This window comes from Podarcis erhardii, assembly GCF_964252035.2.
Source record: "Podarcis erhardii genome assembly, chromosome: 3".
NCBI classification, from domain to species: Eukaryota; Metazoa; Chordata; class Lepidosauria; order Squamata; family Lacertidae; genus Podarcis; species Podarcis erhardii.
In genome coordinates this window covers 38,334,039-38,355,197 of record NC_138507.1, presented here as the reverse complement: position 1 = coordinate 38,355,197, position 21,159 = coordinate 38,334,039, and the positions used below count along the sequence as shown (strand labels likewise).

General features: G+C 43.6%; 1 protein-coding gene and 1 long non-coding RNA gene across 3 annotated transcripts in view; one reads left to right on the top strand and one right to left on the bottom strand.

The window, feature by feature from the left end:
• KCNQ5 (potassium voltage-gated channel subfamily Q member 5) overlaps positions 1 to 18,008 on the bottom strand; it is a 255,585-nt gene extending 237,577 nt beyond the window's left edge. The window contains exon 1 of one of the 2 annotated variants that reach the window (XM_081857003.1): positions 17,324 to 18,008. In XM_081857003.1, coding sequence (XP_081713129.1) covers positions 17,324 to 17,706 — 383 coding nt within the window. In that variant the 5' untranslated portion in view covers positions 17,707 to 18,008. The remainder of the gene's footprint in view (positions 1 to 17,323) is intronic. The other variant, XM_081857006.1, reaches the window with a different exon arrangement.
• Positions 18,009 to 18,242: 234 nt separating this feature from the next.
• On the top strand, positions 18,243 to 19,920 carry LOC309339416. Its single transcript, XR_014155321.1, has 2 exons — positions 18,243 to 19,428; positions 19,516 to 19,920. It is a non-coding gene; the product is annotated as an uncharacterized lncRNA (long non-coding RNA).
• Positions 19,921 to 21,159: the final 1,239 nt, after the last annotated feature.

Sequence of the window (21,159 nt, the reverse complement as noted above, 5' to 3'; positions counted from 1 at the left end):
TACTGCAAACCACTTTAGGAAACCATTTCTTTGCAGCTCAAAACTATGGAATCCTGTTCTTTGCCAACGACACGGTTTTTGGAAGAGGGGATCTATGTTTGAAATTACATTATCTTTTCCTAAATAAATGTTTGTTTCATTTACTAGTTCTTTATCTGGGTCATTTAAAGTTCTTGGCAAAACCGCAAGCCTTGTCTGATTGCTGAGAGCCAAAGTTTAACATAAAATAGGGGATATATCATGGATTAGAAAACCATCTAGAAGCTCCAAGGGAAGTTTGCAAAGAATCACATCAACTTCCACCTTACCGTCAAGGGATGATGAGGAACCCCTACTCACCTGGGTGCAAGGTGGAGAGGTAGCAATCTGACTCAGGCTGCAGTGCTAAACACACATCCAGCCCTATCCTAGACATATTAATTGAGAGCTAACTCACAGAGTCCAAGAGAAGTACGACTAGGATTGCAACCCATGCTGAAATCCAGTTGAACCAAACACGTCTTGGTTTGTGCAGCTAACTTCACTCTGGGTGTCAAAAACAGTTCTAAAAGTGACAAGCAGTAGAATCTGCAGCAATATTTGGTAAGGTCATGTGCTTTTATTGTAAAACTGCAAGAAACAGAACTTGTTGCAAAATGACAAGTTCTTTCAGAAAAAAAAAGACTCAGGGAGGAAATCTAGCTAATCTTGAGCTCAATCTGCAATTGGCAAATTCCCGCTGTCTTAAGTGATTGAATGAATGATTGACAAGAAACGCTTAGACATGTTTCATAATGTTTGCCAAGAAGGGATGCACAATCTAAAAATAATAACAGTAGGAATGCTATCAGCTAAGACAATAATTCAGCAGAATTTTTTAAAATACAGTTTTTAAAAATTAGTTGGAAACAGGAAACCAAGCAAGACTCTCTTATTTTTTTTTTGTAAAGTTAAAATAACAATTAAATATAATGAATGTACAGTTAGTTTCTCAAGTAACCTAACAGAACAGTCAGTTTGGTGATATGCTCCCAATTAAAACCTGAATGCTACATACAAGACAGCTGTAGAAGTTCAGACTCATATCTTTTTTTATTAAAAGTTACTGCACTATCAAAATTAATCAAGCACACTGGACACCCAATTACTTTTATTTATTTTATTTCAATTAGAGATATCTGTCAGATCCTTCTAATGCCTATGCTTGAGAACTCTGAAAATCCTATTTCTTTAGTTTTGCTATATTTTTCTCTGGGGAAAAAATACATATGGAATCCTTTAATGGTTGGACAGATATTTGCTTCCATGAACAGTTCTGTCCATGCCAGTGAACTATTTGCTGATTACATTCAGCAGCAAATAATTCACGAATAATGTTACATATAAAATAAATCCCACCACCACCATGGATTTCACATAGAAGCAAACAGTTTCTCCAAATACCACAAATTTACTGTTTTTCTGAAATCTCTGTGTACTAAGACTTGCAAACTGTTTGATACACACACTCTATTCCATGGATTACACTCGTTTGATTTAGCACTCATATACACTTTTTAATAGATAGAGCAAAGAACAGATTCACAAAAGGTGAGCTTGCTCCAATTAAACAAATACAATCACTAACTGGAGAGGCAATAATATGCCTTGGCAATCTGCACATGGAATTCAGGCTTGCTATAATTTTACACACTGTATACAGAAAGATTGGACGCCGGTGGTGCTGTGGTCTAAACCACAGAGACTAGGGCTTGCTGATCAGAAGGTCGGCGGTTTGAATCTCCGCAACGGGGTGAGCTCCCATTGTTCGGTCCCAGCTCCTGCCCATCTAGCAGTTCGAAAGCTCATCAAAGTGCAAGTAGATAAATAGGTACCACTCCAGCGGGAAAGTAAGCAGCATTTCCGTGCGCTGCTCTGGTTCACCAGAAGCAGCTTAGTCATGCTGGCCACATGACCCGGAAAAACTGTCTGCAGACAAACGCCGGCTCCCTCGGCCTATAGAGTGAGATGAGCACACAACCCCAGAGTCATCTGCGACTGGACCTAATGGTCAGGGTTACCTTTACCTTTTTATACAGAAAGATACCTGTGTCAAAGACAGAATTTATTTTCATCTGGTATGATTTTTTTAAAAAAATCAAATAAATGAAATCTGTTCACTGTGTTGAAGGGTCCCCAACCTTTTTTTGGGCCCAGGGCATATTTAGAAATCTAATGAATTGTTGTGGACACCACAAAACATCAATTGAGGACCCAATAACGGTAACTCACCCCCAGGGAAAAAAGGCCTAGTCTTTTATGGGTGTAAAAACTGTGCAGGGCAACATTCTGAGATTGTAAAATTGGTCACAACTGTATTGATTTCAGGTGTAGGTAGGCTTTGGCTCAGGCATTGGGTGTATATCCATTCTCAGGCCCCTGTTGGGGTGGGGGGAATGCCTGAGCAGGGTCAAACCTGGAGTAGAAGGACCACCTCAAGACAAGGGTCTACTTACGTGGCCCTCTGAAGCTGCCATTGGAAGTTCTGTGGCCCATCTGCCCCATTCTTGGCTTCTGGACAGAGACATCACTCTAGACCCCTCCAATGGTGCACGCTGTAGCCAACTGTAATCCTTTAGCCAACTGCAGCCAACTGTAATCCTGTACCCAATGACCGCCTGCTTAAATAAGGCAGCTTAGCAGCCTCCCAATTGGTTAACAATGACTTTGGTGGGCTATCTTGTCCTCCTTTGCGACCAGCCATGGGAAATCCCCAGAAGCTGGTCACAAATGGAAAGGCCCTTCTTCTGCATTGATGGGCTGCAACCACTGCCCACTCCAGTATCAGGTAAGCTGCCATTTCACAGAAGAAAAATGGGCAGTGCTCAGAACTTCACCCTTAAACAGGCAAAACATCCACAACCCTCCCAAAACAAATACAATACAATACCACTGAGCAACGGCCATTTTCTGGTCACCGACTCCAACAGGCCTCCTTGCATACATTATATTCTTCAAAGGACCACACACTATATGTGCCAGCAAAGTGTCCCTGGGTGATGTGTATAATGTTTGATGTTTTATAATGTGCCTAGGGGCAGCGCTGCCCCCAAAAAGTCACCCACCTTGCCAAGCATCTCCAAGGATACTTTCCCTATGTCTGTTCACCAAAAGCTGTTCCTCCCTGCTCTAGGGCAGCTTTATCCATGTAAGACCATTTTATCAGTCCAGTGGCTGCATAAGATGCACTATACCTCTGAATACCAGGCAGACGATTACCCTGATACATTTGGCTAATGACCCCACATCTGCTTTTGCCAGAACAATTTTACAGGAAGTAAACAAGTCAGTCTTGCCTGTAGAGAGAAGTGACTTGCCTGTAGCAGTAAGAACTAGGTAAGAGTTGTTCGAACAACAAACCCTCGAAATCAAATCCCCATCAATTAAATTCTACTGAAATCAATTTCCATCTCAGATCCCTCTGGAAATTTTCTCCTTCAGTTAATGTACCCTCCTCACCCCCCCCCCACTTTTTTACACCTAGATTATCTCCGCTATTCATTCCCCCTTAAACGAATATCCCCACGTCATTAAGTTGTTTCACAGTTCCACTCCAAACCATTTCCCCTTCCAAAAATTGATACCCAACAAAAGTATTAATCTGTCAAAATGTTATTTGCATGCACCACAATTTGCATGCACCACAATTTCATAAAGAAATATCATCACTGCATACAATATATACATTCACAATATTTGCACACACATAATAACCAAAAGGACAAATCACTGGCTAACTGCAATATTACTGCTTTTCCTTTAAATGTCTGCGTAAGCCTGGCAGCATAGAAATGTTTTCAACAAAGGTTAAAAAATTAATACTGAAGACACCTGCCAAATCTCTATTGGAAGACTGCATTCCACAAGACTGGAGCAATAAAACTGAGAGCCTGGTGTCGTGTTGACGTCAAACGAGCCTTATCAACCAGCTATGCTGCTACAGATGATATCATTCATGATATCATTCATCGAGCTGTGATGGTAGGGATCAGGTACACCTTAAGTACTCTGGAGCTAAGTTTGTAACCAGGGCTTTGTAAGGTTCTTTGTAAACAAGAACCTTGAACCTGGCTCAGTTGTATTAATTTCATGCTTCCTTCCCAAAAAACACATTTGCATTTTCCCCTCTCTGACCCCTCTTAAAGAGACAAGATTCCCAGTTTTCTCACGGAGGCAAAAACCCTGTCTTTGCAGTGTGATCCAAAATGTCTCTATTTCCTTGCCTTCTTCAGTTTCTAGAAGAAAGAAATACCATTTAAAGTAAAGGGGAGGCCCAAGTAGCTGCTGTGCAATTAGCAGACAAAGCCATACCTCATTGCCCAGATTAGCCAGGCTGCCTGTATCACTGAACCCTGTTCCATACTGCATAGGCACCCGTTTGTAGCTCAACAACCATCTTTAGGATTGGGGAAACTGGGCACCCATTTAGTGCACTGACAAAGCTGCTTAAAAAAAAGTTAAGATATTTCATAATTGATCCAGTCGTGTACATGTGCATTGATTCTTAATTATTGTTCAACCCTCTTTCATCATGGCAGATTTGGTACACTGTTTGCATTAAGAATATACAGTTGCCTATTGATCAAAGTAGCATTTGAACTCTGGCAATTGCTCTGGCTGCTCTCAGTCGCAGTTAATATAAATGATGTCCATTCAAGAATGGAGTCATGCAGACATCCAGAGAGTTAGAAATGGGTGTAGTGCATATGTTTGGACTCTACGGATAGGAGCTTCAGGTCAAGAATGTGAAATGTACATTCCCCAACCTTCTTTTTTCCAACTAGGAGACAATCAGCCCATTCTCTATTCCCAAATTCATTGGGTTTATTTATATTTTAAACAACTCAGAAATGAAAGACATGCTGTATCAGGCAAAGGATGGAAGCCAAGGTGAAAAGGTGCCCTGCATGAATTTTTAAAAAAAGGAAAAAAAGACAGGTATAGGCTGGTCTTTTTATTCCTAATGGAATTAATACATGAATCATGACTTTAATAAGTGCCATCTGTTTGTTAATTGTACTTTGCAAAGCACCAGGATTTTGCTTTCTTGTTTAATAACAAAACAAGTTAGCGGCTACAAAGGAAACTGCAGATGTCGTGAAACACCAGGATCCTACAACTTGAGTGTTAGGAAAATCATGGTTAATGCTATGCACATATTAATTGTTTCTGTTTCCAGGATCTAGTACTTAACTCGTGGCATCAAAACTGTACTAAAAGATAGCTAATATTATTTTTTTGATAGCAGTTGCACGATCCTTACATTAGAAAAATATTCATTTGCAAATGATCCATGTGGGCTGACACAGAGCATGGTCAAGGTGCCAAACAATGGTGCTGGCTTGCTGAAGCTCAGCATATTATCTGGCTCTGGTCAGTATATGGATGGGAGAATCAATGGGACTCAATGCACATCTAAGTATGCTGTATTTGTATGCAAACCTAAATATGGTGCCTTTGACAAACTATGTTATTTTGAGACATCATATTTTATCTATAGCATCCCACATGAACCTATAAGCCCATTTGCACAATTCAGCCAGCCAGCATTAAACATTTTAAATTCTGATTGGTATCAATGGGAGATTCCCGTGCAATCAATCCTATGCATGCTTACGATGCCTACTCAGGAACACGGTGGGACGTACTTCTCAGTAAACACAGGAATACACTGTTAAACAAATGCATAGCTACAGACCTTTACTGCATGCTGGATTGTGTCCACTCTTTATTCGTATTTCATTGTTTTTCAGACACTTCAAGAAGGTGATAATATTCCAGTAGTGTTTCGCCCGAGGCATAAATTCATACTAATATCTCAAGGTTGCCATGTATCTAAGGCTATGAAAAGTTGCAGGATATGACAAAAAATATAGCAAAATCTATCATTTCTCCACAATTGCTCACAGGCCTAATAAATGGTCAACATTTTCAAATCACTCCCTTATTTTGAAACAGGGTTTCATGGGTGCACTGGGAACCCAAACCAAGCAAGAAGAGGGCAAGCAGTAGTATTTCTTGTAATATGTTTAAAAACACACACAACAGCCCATCACGCATCCAACAAGCTCCTTCCAAACCACTAGAGACAGTTAGTTTACTGGCCTAACAGGCATCTATGCGTAGGTAACAGAACTTCCTCTTCTTCTCCTGTTCCCTTCCGCTCCCTGCACCCCCTCAAAATCAAATCAGGAGGGTGGGAGAATGCTCTGGAGCATATTTGGAGAGTGCAGAGGAAGGAGAGGAGATAGAAGTCCCATTGTGCCAGTAGATCTATGCATTCAGAGCACTGGATAAGACCCCCAAACTCTGCATACATCATATGCATTGTCCTTAACTGCTATTGAGCCATGGTAAAACTGAGCACCATGTGAAGATACAAACTCTTGGTTGTCAGAGCTTGCTGTTATGCTAAGAGGAAGCTAGCAATCCATCACTCTTCCATTCAGCCTGAGTCTTACCATGGAGAACTGACTTTGAAATGGCAGTAGTAGTGGAACTTTCACGCACAAATTTCCTTGCTCCGTTGGAAGTTTTAAAGGAGGATGTCCAGTGGAAGGTGAAACACAGGGAGGACATGTGGACCTGACTCCCTAGTAAAACTTCCTCCCCTGAAAAGACACAGGTGAGTTCCTGACTTGGCCAGCTGCTTTGGGAGTGAGGAGTGGAAACAAAATGGATGAGAGAGGGTTGAGTGAGAGTGAAAAGAGAAGAGGTGAAGAGGGGATAAAGGAAGAAGATAAGCAGTGGCAGTGCTGAGCAAATAAAGAAAGAACCCAATTTTTCCCACCCACAGGAGACTAGCCTGAGCCCCTCTGCAAGACTTAGGCACTTCTCAGACAACAGTGACTTTCTTCTGAGCTGGCTCCAGCTTAGATTCAAAAGGAAGGTAAAGCAAAGGGGGAGGGATTCTTTCTTTTTTACAAACCACATGTTATTTTAATAGCTCTACATTTAAATGCCAATGTTTAAAACTTAGATTTAGCAATGCATTTCCCCTTACTCAACCATTTCCTCTGCAGTTTAGCTGTTTCAGATGGACAGAACAGGAAGGGTCCTGTTGCTATTACACAAAATGGCAAAACTCTCATTAACTGAGGTGGAAAGAGATAATTAGCCCCAAAGGATAATGTGGTAGGGAAAAATAAACTACTGTAATACGCAGTTGAAAAACAATCAAGTAAGAAGTGTTCATTTCTGTCTCACACGACTTGAATATTATAAAAATACATGAAGATAGCAAATTTTGTCTTAAAATGATAAAAAATTCCTCTTGCCTTTTTATGTGCTAATGTTTATTAAGGTGAATTTTGGAGAAAATTCATAATAAATTACACTGAGAAAAACGTGAGTCATTGTTCCAGCTCATGATGGTCCTTAATTTAGCTTCAAAACAAGAGCAATGAAGTACTAAAGCAATGCATTTGTGAGAAAAAGACCTCTTGTGATGATGTTAAACTTGGAGCTTATGTTTTAATGATTTGCAGGGCTTTTTTTCAGTCAGAACTCACTGGAACCTCTCAGGTGGGGCCCATTGCTATTCTAAGAGAATGAAGAAGGTGTTTGTGGTGAGTTCCAGCACCGTTTTTTCTAGAAAAATAGCACTGATGATTCGTTAGGCTGTAATTAGCTGTTGCTTCTCAGATCTCTCTTATAATGTGAAGGGACAAAGTATGCAGTACACATGGAAAAAACACTTAAAATATTTTTTGGCAACTATACTTTCATTTCTCATGTAAAATATTGATTCCCTCTGCCTACCACCATATAGCCAACTGCTTTATACTTTGATACCCAAACTATTCAGAAGTATCCCAATCATGATGAACTACAAGTAGCTAGCATATTCATTATGACTAGTATCCAACCAAATCAAACAAGTTGTTCTGAAAGGTCTGGATGAGGCATCCAATGTACCATCTGGTCTGATTTTGTGGACTCTTTTTTAGGGCTAAAGAAGAGACATAAATTGTCTCCTTTCATCATGCTGCTTCCTCTATATTCAACTCTTTGATTCTAGAGAAATCAAACTATCTGAGTCTATGTCAGTAACTTCATGCAGGAGAACACAGCCTGCAAAATTTTCATGGAACAAAGCTTCAAATTAAAGTTAACCAGTTAGAAAAGACAACAACATTGAATGGCAACTATTTTCAAAGACTGAGAGAAGCTGATATGCATTGGAACAATTGGTGCTTCTGAATTACAATCATTTTTCAAGAATTTCCATATAAGTTTGCTCCAGGGGGAAAAACCATAGAATATTTTCAGTTGCCAAAACTGCCATTTGCAATTAAAAATTAAAGCTGCAGCACTCATCCCATGCAGGCAATTATCTAAAGGTAGCTGGCAGTCGTCATTGTTTACGGTGCCGCTGCTGTGTCATGACTTCATTAATCTGGGAATTTATATTTTAATAGATTTAACATTGTCAGATTTATTTTCAGCTAGGCTCATATTTGAATCACACTCACAAATAACAGTAGCAAAAACCCTGCTTTCTTGGCATTCCTCCAAGCTACCTCACCATCTCATTTTTGGAGCGTTATAGTCCAACAGAACAAAATCTGCTAGAAACTGCTAGAAACACTAATTAATATATAGATACCAACTTCCATAAGTCGCATCTTATTCTACATTCCCAGTAAATACAGCATCCCTAGAAGATGTTACTGGTCACTACAGTATAGCATGTACATCCCTGAAACTTGATATAAATCCATCCTTCGCATGTATTCACTAAAAAGGCTATTTTTAAAACAACCATCCAAAGCAGTTGTATCTTTGCAGTAGTAACTCAATATTCCACAAAGGGAATACACATACATCTGCAAAATTCAATCACAACTACTCACAGAACAAATTGAACTTCAGGGGTAGTATCATGGGCTTCACTGTAAGGTTAGGAACTGAAGAATAAACTCCAACCCTGAAGGGCCCTCCCCTTTAAGTCCTGTGCTACTTCAGCATAACTTTCATTTTACTGAAAGGTGCACCTCTTTGTCAAGCGATGGAGTGCAGTGTTGATTTTAAGACTGTTTTACTTTTGTTCCTGCCACCATCTCAATTCTGTTGACAATTCCGATGTTCAGTTGGTTGATGTTTCATTGTTTCAGATTTAAACACACTATTCATTATGACTTTTAGTGAATATATAATCCACTCTGGGACCTTTAGGTGCTCTAGATACCTGCAATAGGTAGGTAAGTTCCTACTTAAGCATCTATTAAATTGTGCTCTGAGGCTGCTCAGTGGAACCTACTCCCAAATAAACATCCACAGGCTTGCAACTGAGTGTACAGAATAATGCAAATCTCCTTAGGTATCTTAAGACTGATTTGTTGAGTAATAAAAGTTTGATTAGTATATTACAGTAAAACTGTGTTTAGTAATTACTACCATTATTGAGGAACTCATATGTTGAATTACAACAGTGTAATCCAGGCGGGTGCTATTCAAGCTCTTAATGATCAAAAACAATTTGTCACAACAGGTGATGTATTCATCATCAGGGGAATAAAGTATTTTGTTGAAAGTCCAGTGAAGGAAACATATGAGGAACAGACAGCAAAAATTAATTCTTCAGTTTGCAAATATCCAAAATTTGGATATTTGCTAAGGCTTTCCCTTATCTTTTAAAGACATTTAAACAGTGCTCTCAATCTTTAATGAGAGTTTTAGAGCCTAGCGTCTCTCTCTATATATATTTATTTTTCCCTAAGTACCTTTCAATCAATTCAAAAATTTAAAAAGCTACTTTCCAAGCAAAATCTAAGCAAGTAAGATTTATACAATAAACAAAAGCTACTGAAATTGAGAATTGGGGGGGGGGGGCGCACCTTGAAAACCCATGCAATCTGCTGACTGCCCCAACAAATGTTTATACTTACAGATAGGTAGCCGTGTTGGTCTGCCATGGTCAAAACAAAATAAAAAAATTCCTTCCAGTAGCACCTTAAAGACCAACTGAGTTAGTTCTAGGTATGAGCTTTCGTGTGCATGCACACTTCTTCAGATACCAAGGTATCTGAAGAAGTGTGCATGCACACGAAAGCTCATACCTAGAACTAACTCAGTTGGTCTTTAAGGTGCTACTGGAAGGAAATGTTTATACTGTTTTTAATGTGCATTCATTCAGAAACCACGAATAAAGTATCTAAAAATAACCAAGGAGACAAAACTGTTACAGGAGACTGAGTGAACAAGCAAACATGAATCTAAGTGAATGAATGGATGCGCCAGAGATGCAATATACTCATTCAGAGATATTCAAAGCCCAAGGGAGGGGAAAACATTTGCTTCCGATCATTCTCTCAATTAGATCTTTTTTGCTCTTCCTGTTTTTTCCTTTTTGCCCTACGGATGATACCAAGCCAGACTCCATAAAATTGATCCCTAAATGAAGCTGTGAATTAGCTTTCAAAATACCTTGCAAAACTCCTCTTTCACATGTTCCTGAGCTTTATTCCGAAGGGCTAACAACTATATTGATACCCTATACATAATCAAGTTCCTAACTTCAGAATACTTCAGATTGTCAGTGCTCTGTCTGACAGTTAAGCCAAATATATATAGACGGATCACACAGATCACACATTCGACAGTCGACATTAAGCACAAAAAAGATAGAACTACCATTTTTAAAATTTCAGGCTACCAGTCACTAGCACATGTAAAAGCTGTACTTGACTCTTAAAACATTCAGTAAGTGTTGGGTGGGGTGGGGGAAAGCACAACTTAATTCCTCTTAATTTCATTTCAAGTGTTACATGGTGGTTAAGCGTAGTTAAAGGGTTTAAAATCAGTGAAGATTTTGCATATGCACCCCAAGGTAACTTATACTTTCCCTGTGCCAGCTATCATCCCTTTCGGTAGGGATTTCATAGAACATGTTATACCATTCCAGGCAGAAGGGACATAGAAGAATAACGAGCCATGCATCCAACCCAGAAGCCAAATACTAACACTAGGATAATGGAATAACTATAACCTATGGCTAATGTTGGCACGCGGGTGGCGCTGTGGGTCAGGTGGTCGGTGGTTCGAATCCCCGCAATGGGGTGAGCTCCCGTTGTTTGGTCCCAGCTCCTGCCCACCTAGCAGTTTGAAAGCACGCCAAAGTGCAAGTAGATAAATAGGTACTGCTCCGGTGGGAAGGTAAATGGTGTTTCCATGTGCTGCTCTGGTTCGCCAGTAGTGGCTTAGTCATGCTGGCCACATGCCCCGAAAGTTGTGTGCTGGCTCCCTCGGCCAATAAAGCGAGATGAGCGCCACAACCCCAGAGTCAGCCACGACTGGACCTAATGGTCAGGGGTCCCTTTAACCTATGGCTAATGTTAGAAATTGTCAGATAGAATAATCACAATAAACCTTCAACAGAATTGAAGGAAGGAAATCTGCAACACTCCCAACCTACGGCTCTCTCACATAAAAAGTTCCTTTGGAGAAAGTGTTATAAATTGAGGTTTGCATATAATTCAGGAATATCACAAATCCCGAGGTAATGCAGGATGTCTCTGAGGTGTTTGGGGCTTGTCAGAGGCAAAGCCTTCCCCCTTCTCCTTCCTTTTTCCTTATATATTGTCTCTGTTTAGATTGTAAGCCTGAGGGCAGGGAGCATGCTATTAATGATTTTTCCAAGTACATCTGAGATACTTTTTAGCTAAAGCTAAACGCCTTAAGTAAACAAAGCAGGATCCTACAAGCCAGGTACGAGTGAAATAGGGACTCAATGATCCAGGCAACAACAAAAAATGTATCTGCTGAAATCTAAAGCAAATCTCCAAACTTACCATTATGCTATACAGTGGTACCTCGGGTTAAGTACTTAACTCGTTCCGGAGGTCTGTTCTTAACCTGAAACTGTTCTTAACCTGAAGCACCACTTTAGCTAATGGGGCATCCTGCTGCTGCCGCGCCGCCGGAGCACAGTTTCTGTTCTCATCCTGAAACAAAGTTCTTAACCCGAGGTACTATTTCTGGGTTAGCGGAGTCTGTAACCTGAAGCGTATGTAACCCGAGGTACCACTGTAGTGGGATGATAGGGGAAGGGTGAGCAAAACCTAGAGTGAAGAGAGGGTGTGGAGGAAGAGCTCCACTGTGATTGACAGGTCTAGCTTGTAAAAGAAAGGAATTATTTTACTGGTGCTCTCCAATTCCAGTACCTGTGGAGGGATATTAGCTTTCCAAGGTATATCTCTAAGCAATAGAGGGAGGAGAGCAGGGAGGGAACCACTGCTCTCCCAGCCTCCCAACACAGTGGGTCATTGCCGCTTACCGAGAGGGGAGGCGTGAGAGGCTTGCAATGGTGAGTAGTGGTGGAGCCAATCCAACACTGCTAGGTGCCACACCAAGCTCCCCTCTTGGAAAGTGACAGCCACTGATTGTACCTGGAAGACAGGAGAGCAGTAGTGCAGCAGCCCACCAGGCACTTCTGCCTCTAAGCTAAAGGAAGATGCCAGGACAGAGAGAGAGGGAGAGGGATCTCTCTTTGGTAATTGAAAGGCCTACCATGCAACCAGAGCAAGCGATTTTACATGGAAAGTGAACCCTTTTTAGTTCTTTCCACTCCAAAATTAAAGGTTCCTGGCACAAAACTCCCTGGACCTATTTCTCTGCAATGTGGCAAATTCTTACCCAGAAGCTAATTCCTCATGTCTGCAATTTTCAGGCCACTTGGCCACAAAATACAAAGGTAGACTGATTCCTTGTGTACACACCTTGAAAAACAGTGATCCTTCTGAAATTTAGCAGGTATCATTATCTCAGGGGGGCAACTCTGTCTGCAAATTTCATCCAATTCTGGCTGAAAATAATAATAAACAACTTATTGGGGGGGGATGATGTTCCTGAGTTCTGCAAAAACAAACCCGGCTGCCCCCCCCCACCTTTAATCCTATGGCGCTGTGTCACAAATGCTCACAACTTTTGTGCCTCACAGCAGTTTGAATACCTGCCTCCCCAAAGGACAAAGACAAAATCTATGTCCCTTCCCCACTCGCAACATTTTGCTTTAAGCCACAAACATTTTTTTTCTGGAGAGTGGTAGTGCTGGGTGCAACTGATGCCATCTTGTACAGAGAGGCATGGGTGTGTGGCAAAAGGCATGTGGGGAGGGGGAGGGGAGGGTGCTGCTTGTGCGGACTGTCATCTGGTCAGCATCTCAAATGTACACACCTGGACTTTACTATGAATTCAACTAGGCAATAGTCAGATCAATGATGGCTTGGAGGAAGACACAACAAATAGCAGTACTTCATAAGAAACTACAGAGTACCTTTGGATTGTGGCTAAAGTCATGTGCACATGGATTCAAAAACTAGCAATGGACAACAGTAGCAAGAGTCTTAATAGCACATGGATGGAAGAATGAGGAAATCCCGACGAAAGAACTGTGGCAAGAAAAACTGATGGACTATGCGGAATTGGCAAAACTGACACACAAACTATGTGACAAGGATAACTGTGATTTTAAAGATGAATGGGAACCTTTTACGAAATACTTGAAGAAGCAACAGAATGAACTGGACTCTTTGGCAGGTTTTGAATAAACATTCACAAACTCTTTATTGTAATATATAGATAGATAATTTGAGGATCTTTACAAATCTTACAACATTCAGACAGAAAGATGTGTTGAGAAACCAGAGAAAGGAGCTGAGGGAAGTCCGGGGGTGGGGTGGGAGGTTGGGTTTTCTGTTTTGGGGGGAGGGGGAGGGGGAAATGGAGGGGGAACAATATGGGTGATGTATTTTTGTTAAAATTATTGTGTTGAAATTTTTAAAAAAATTTTAAAAAACAAAAACCAGCAATGGAAGTGTACTAGAGCCAAAAAGTAAGCAGGCACAGCCAGCCATTGGTGTGGACAGGAAAAACTGCACTTAGTCTCCCATATACAGTTACAACTGACTGCAGGTGCAGATGCTCTGCTCCAAATTCACTTTTAAAAACACACACAAATCAAACAGCAACTACACTACTATGAAAAGTAAGTGTGGAAAGGCCCTCACTTCTGTCAAAAGGAAAAATGGAGAAGATTCCAAAACTCAACAACTACCCTTCTGAATTTTGGAAGGATTCATGCCCTCAGAAGGGGCAAACGTTCTTGTAAACTTCACCTAATTCTGACAACAGATAAATTAAGTTATAAACAGCCTCCAATTGGGTCAGAGCTAGATGAGGCTGTTTCATAACCACCAAATTGGGGTCCAAACTGAGTCTTGTAATCAGTGCATGCATCTAGTTATAAGGTGGTTAGGGGATGCCTTTCTTTGCACACACATATGCAAATTGAGATTAAAAAGACCTAAGAACTGTTATGTCCTGTTATCAGGGGATATAGGACTAAGTCTGTTCTTCCAAAGGGTTGTACGCTATCTAGCACACTCATAGCTGTTCATCCTGACAAGAGTTTAAGAAACAGCTGTAGATGAAAATACTTTAGGTGAATTCAAAGATCAGAAATAATGTTTATAACACCTGCTGATATTGTTGGCTGGTGCAATTCTTTTGTTTCTCAGTTGCTCTACAAAAGCCTGCAAGTTCACAGTCCAGGCCCAACACATTTCAAAAGCAAAAAGCAGCTATTCCGCCTAACTGCTTTCTGCCACTTTCTGAGGCAACCGTAAAACAATTGGCTTTCAGAGCAATACTGTCTCAGACAGTGGAAGCAGAACATAAACATCATAGCTAGCAGCCATTGATAGCCTTACCCTCCATTAATTTGCCTAATCCTCTTTTAAAGCCACCCAAGTTGGTGGCGATCGCTAGTTCCTGCAGGAGCAAATTCCATCGCTCAACTATGTGTTGTGTGACAGCGTGAAGAAGTATTTTATTTTGATTGTCCTGAATCTTCCAACTTTCAGCTCAACTGGATGTCCCCGAGGTATAATGTCATGAGCAAGGGAGAAAAGCTTTTCTCTATTCACTTTATCCAAACCACACATAATTGCACACCTCGATCGTGTTCCCTCTTTACTTGCCTTTTCTCTAAACGAAAAAGTCCTTAATGTTGTAACTTGCCTCCTTGTCCTTTTCTGACTCCATCCCAGTTCCACAATATCCTTTTCAAAATGAGGTGACCAGAACTATATCGCAGTATTGCATGTGCAACCACACAACAGATTTGTATAAAGACATTATAATATTGGCAGTTTTATTTCCAATTCCTTTCATAATGATCCGTAGCACACAATTTGCCTTTCTCCATGGCTGCCACATACTGGGTCAATATCTTTATCAAGCTATCCACTACAATCCCAAGGTTTCATTCCTGGTCAATTACCCGCAGTTCAGTCCCCATGAGTGTACATGTTTATGGAGGGGGGCATGTTTTGCCTCGACACAAATCACTTTACACTTGTTTCTACTGAATCACATTTGCCATTTCACTGCTCGGTTCAGAAGGATCCTGTAGATATCATATGCAAATCCGGCTATCTCACTGCTCACCCCTAACCCTGTTCCACAGAATGGAAAACTGACTTCAATGGAGATGCAGAAATCATGTAATGCAATGTATAATAAGAAAGTGAACTGTTATGACCTAGGAAATCCATAATTCAAATCACATCTTGGCCATTAACCAGCTAGGTAGCTTTATGCAAGCACTGTTATGGGAACTGATGGGGCATAGTGGCTAGGAGACTGCACAGCTAATCTACAAGTGTGTGGTCCATGAACTTGCAAGATGGCCTCAGGCAAACCTCAGTCACACCACCCTCACCTGCAATACAATAATATTCACCTCACTGCTAAGGATTGTGTAAGGATTACAACCAGATAATGAATGTGAAGTGCTTTGAACACTTGAAAGTCCAAGTGCAATATAGAAGTATTCAGCACTATTCTTTCGGCCTCAGACCCCTGTCTGCAAAATGGGGAAAGTAATAGTGGCCTACTTTACAGGGCTATTGAAACCTTGAAGTACTTCGAACACTTGGATGTTCTATGTAAGTGCTATTATTGTAAATGAAAAGAAGTGTGCGCAATTAGAGTGCTGCATAATGACAGTAAGAACATAGTTTTTAAACACAGTCTTTCTTTTTCCTCAGAACCTCCCTTAATAGCTTATATGGTTGCTTTTGTCATAGTTCTGGATTTTACAGCCATTCTATAACTCTGCAATTTCCAATGGAAAACTGCTTTCCTAGAGCCATTCCACAAACCCATTACAGTATGGATCATTCTTAAATCACTTCAGATTTCTCCCCTTTGGACTCATTTGCAGCATGTGTGCATTATTATTGGTTTCTCCCTCTGCATTATAGAGAACCAGTATGTCCTACCTTTCCACCCCTACATTCCAAAAAAGTTCTGTTTGTTCTGCCCTTGGGAAAAACTTAAGGCATTACACACCATATTTAGGATCTTGTCGCCTATTGCACCTTTCAGCACTTCTCAAAAGGGAAGAGCCTGTGCACCTCAGAACATATCAATTCAGACCCTCATTTGCCCCCTGCCAGTGAACCTGGCAGTGCCAGAAAATATTGCCATATGTCCCATATTTTCAACTACGCAACATCTGGTATCATCACATATCAATTAAGCTGAAAGAACTGGTCCCCACCTTAACTTTCACCTTCAGGTTTTCACAAGTACAGTCATTTAAGTGAGGCTGTCCATCCTTCTACTATAAACACAATTTGAAGGGATTAAAGCAGGCTTTCTAAGGGCACTTTCACACATGACGCATACAGCCTGGTCACATGTATGTCTTCCTTGGAAGTAAGCCACTCTGCATTCAACAGACTTGCTTCCAGGTAAGTGTGTAAAGTCTTACATTGTTTTGGATTTATTGGTTATTTATTGCAGTTTTTGTGCTGTAATTTGGAAGCTGGATAGGGTGTGCATTTGGCTTTCACGTTTCTCAGTCCAGTTTTCTACCTCAAATGAAAGGCATCTACAAGTGTGGACAGGGAGCTTTTAATGGCACGATGTGTGAAAAGAACCCAAAGAGTGACAAAATGTATATGGAGAATGTTTTAGGTGCAACCAGCTTTTGTTTTTTTCTTGCAATAAAGAGTGGGCTAACAAAACAAAACGCTTTAAATAGACATTTAAAAACCCAAGTGAAGTCATTCTGAGTAGATAATGCCTCACTTTGAGACAGCACCACATCTGGGCAGCACGCAAAGGCTGCTCATTGCAGAGAACCGTCGCCAAGGTAGTCAGTCCAGCAACATCCCGCCGCGTTAGAACCCACCGCACTCCTCCCCCCCCCCCACGGGCCAGGTGGGCGCCCCTCCCTCCCAGGTGGCCCTATCCGCAGCCCCCTGAGCGCGCGTCCCGCGGCGCTACTACTCACACGAAGGCGTGGTAGATGAACGCCCAGCCGCGGGGTCTCTCGAGCACGTTGTAGAGATAGTTTTGCAGCCTCCTGTACTTGGCGTTCCGCCGGTAGCTCGGGTTGCTGCTGTAGGAGAGCGGCTTCCCCAGCAGGCTCATCCGGGCTCCTCGTTTCTTGCCTCGCCGGCTCTCCCGCAAGCCGCCGAGCCCGCCGCCGGTGCCCAAGAGGAGCAAGCCGTCCCCTCGCGAGGGCGCCGAGTTCAGGAGCACCCTGCTCCGGCCAGACTCCACATCCTTCATGCCGCTGCCCCCGCCGCCGCGACACCCCGCCGCGCTGCTCTTCAGCCAGAGCCCGCCGGCGGAGCCGCCCTCGTCGTCTCCTCGGCTGTGGCTGCGGGGCATGGCATCACGGCGGGGGCAAAAGCGGCGGCGGCAGCGGCAGCGGCAGCGGGTCCCCGCTTGGCTGGAGGGCGGAGGCGAGCAGCTTCCTCCGGGCGCTGAGGAGGCGACGAGGAGAAGGCGGGAGAAAAGAGACGCGGGCGGCTGCCGGAGCCTCGCGCTCTCCCCACAGCTCCCGCCGAGCAGGAAGGGGGCAGGCAGAGCCGTGGGGGCCACCTTGCCACACGCAGCACGCAGCAGGCAGCGCCGAGGCTTCTGAGGCGGGAGAAGAGAAAAAGCGACGGCTCCTCTCAGGCGCGTCCGCTCTCTTCAAGCTCCGGCTCGCTCGCCTCGTTTCCCCCCGCGAACCGCTTCGCCTCCTCAGATGCCGCCTTTAAAACAAAAACAAAAAAACACCGTATGAAACTTTGGAGTTAAAAGCGAGCGCCTTTCCGAGCGAGAAGGGGCGCATCCACAAATAACACGAGGATAGCGGGTTGCTGCTTTGGAGGAGGAGGGAAGGAGGGAGGGAGAAGAACGACGGGGGGGGGTGGCGAGCCCAGAGAAAGAGAGAAGTCTGCTGCTGTCTTGATTTATAGAAACTGGAAAAGGGCGGCCAGGAGCCGGGCAGCCTCGGAGAGAGGCAAACTCATGCCCAAGGCTCCTGCTGCCACCTTGGCTCGTCAGCGCACTTTGCAGGGCGAGCGCTTCTCCGGCGGGCGGGCGGGCAAGCAAGCTGTTGCTCTCCGTCCATAAAACGGACGAGAGCAGAAAGTCGGAGGAGGCACGCAGACGCGCCCTCGGCTTCCTGGGCCAAATGAGCAGCAGTGTCTGTGTGAGAGAGAGGCGCAGCTCACGGCAATTACGCCAGAAGGAAATCTCCGCCGGAAAGTCATAAAGCGGCCTCAAGAGTCAAGCCCAGTAGCAGCAGCTCCTGGCGGCGGCGGCGGCTCCGTCGAAAGGCACCATACTCTGTACATGCATCTGTTAAGTTTTAACGCCTCACTCTCTGGCGGGTTTTCCTTGCTGCTCGCCCTTGTTAAGAGCGCCGCACAATAAGCGCCCCTTCAGCTTGGCATGCTTCGCTTAGCTCCCTCGAGACGACGAAGCAGCGCCGTCTTGGGAAGGGAGCGGAGCCGGCGTCGACCTGAGGGCAAAATAAATCCACCCGGGCGGGGAAGGCGGGGAAGGCGGGAAAGGGACGCCCTCCTTCGGCGCTTACGAACTCGCGCCAAGTTGCAGGAAGTTTGCCCGGCCTGACATGTAAAGCGAAGTTGCGGGTGGAAGAGGGCCGCGGGGCCGCCCGACGTGAGCGGGAGGGAGGGAGGGAGGGGGGCGGGAAAGCTCCCGCTGCTAAGAAGGTAGCAGCTGCCTTTCTTTGCCTCCCTTCGCGGAGCAGCGCCCGCGAGAAGCGCCGCCGCTTCTTCCCTCGCTCATTGTGGCGCGCATTTAAGGAGCAGGTGGCGACTCCTCGGGGCTGGAGGAGGCATCCCGCCCCTTCCCCGAGATCCCCTCCAATGCCAGAAGAAGCACCACGTCCCCAGGGCCGCCCCCTCTCTCGCGCTCTCAGGCGACGCGACGCGCGGTTGGCGGGAGACGCGCTCCCACGTGACGCCCAGGAACTTAGGCGCGAGGCGGCTGTGGCCAAGTTGGGTCGCTCCCTCGCCTCAGTTCCTCAGAGCCGTGAGGAAGGGAAGGTGGCCTGGGAGGAAACTGCGTGGGTCGTTTAAATCCAGAGAAGTACAGGTGTGGCACAAGTAAAATATCATGAAACCCCAGTTGCAATTCAAGGTTCTCGACGTTTACATCGTGTTTCTGCCCCTTCTTTTCCAGCACTTGCCATTCTCGAGCAAAAATGGGAATTCTTCCTGTAGCTTAGAGCTTCTTTTTCTTTTTTTCTCTGTTCTTTTTTGCATACTGCTTCTGAAGCTCAGCGTGACATTCATTTCCAATGTCAACTGCACCCAGCCTTGCCATCTACACGCAGGCAAGCTTGCTTTGAAAAGAAAACAGGTCAGGAAATGATGCTGTGACAACAAGTGTAGCATGGAGGAAGAATGATGAGCCTCTCTGAACGTCTAACCTCCGTCATCGCTGCCACTCTTTCAGAGTAAGATCCTTCGCTCTTCAGTGTTCACCTTTGAGCACTGTTTGCTTTCTTGTCAAGATCATAAAAAGTAAACTGGAAAAGGGCTGGGACCCATTGAGAAAGCTCTTGATGTCCATTTTTAAATTTAACTTGTTGGAGTGCTTTGTTTTGTTTTGTTGGCTTTTGCAAAGAATGCATTAAGCCATATTAGCTGCCTCATCTGTATCTGTAATGCATTGGTTTGTACTGTTCAGTTCCATTCCTGTGTGGAAGGAAAAGTGTCATATTTTTAATGCACTTAGGGTATGTTCACATTACTGCTTACTCTGCATCCAGTGTTCTCCAGCTGCTTGTTTTGAAGTCTATTGACAAATACTGCTGTTTGATGTGTTTTTCTTCAAACTGACTAGAAAACTGAAGCTACATTCATTTTTCACTTCAGAATGGTGATGGACATTTGAGACAGCTGTGCATGTGTGAATGGCAGCTTCATTAATAGGAGTTGTGCGGAGGGGGATCCAAAATTTCCTCAGATTGCCATTTGTTCATATCTATCGCTAAAAGCAGGTTTTCCTTTGGAAAGGAGTGGAGCAAGGGGGAAACTGCTCGGACCCATGATTTCTAGGCATGGCACAAGCTGACGTGTGGATGAATCATTAGGTGAGAGGCTGGCTGAGGTCAGACTGAGGTTGGTGGGGCAATTGACAAGCAATGCCACCCACTGGACTGTTTGGGAGTAAGAAAGCAGGCGGGTGATGTCTGGCGAAAAGTAGACTGAGATCAGTGTGGAGTGTCCCATTCACCCTAACAGACCAGCCAGCCTCCATTGGATGCTGATGGAGGGGCAGGTGAAAGCTCTTGCCAAGTAATCATTCATTCTTTACATGAACACCTACACACTGCATGCACATGAGTGCATAATATGACCTCATAATATCCACTGAACCAGATCTGAGTTTGCAGGGTGGGGAGAGGTCAAGGGAGACAAAGGGCACAGGAAGTTTAGAAGGGGTCCCAACCTTCAAAAGTTTGAGAAACACTTGTTTATGTTAGATCACTTCCTAGAGCTCTGGTTCAGATTTGGGCTATGGTTCAAATGGAACAGCACAATCTGTAATTAAGTGAGGGGGTGGGAATATACAGTTGGTGGAAAACTCGATCCCAAAATCCCCCCAAAATTTCCTTTTAAGAGCAAGTATTTTTCAGAGCTCTCACTTCCCCATTCTAATGAGGGAGTGAGAGTTCTAAAGCATGTCCATTTGAAGTGAAGCTGTACCAAAGAGTGAATTAGAATGCAGACAGAGTCTTTCCAGACAATTATTTCTGTCCAGTATTACATAGCTCTCAGCTGTCACAAGAGATGGAGACATCTTTCCTCAAGGTAGTAC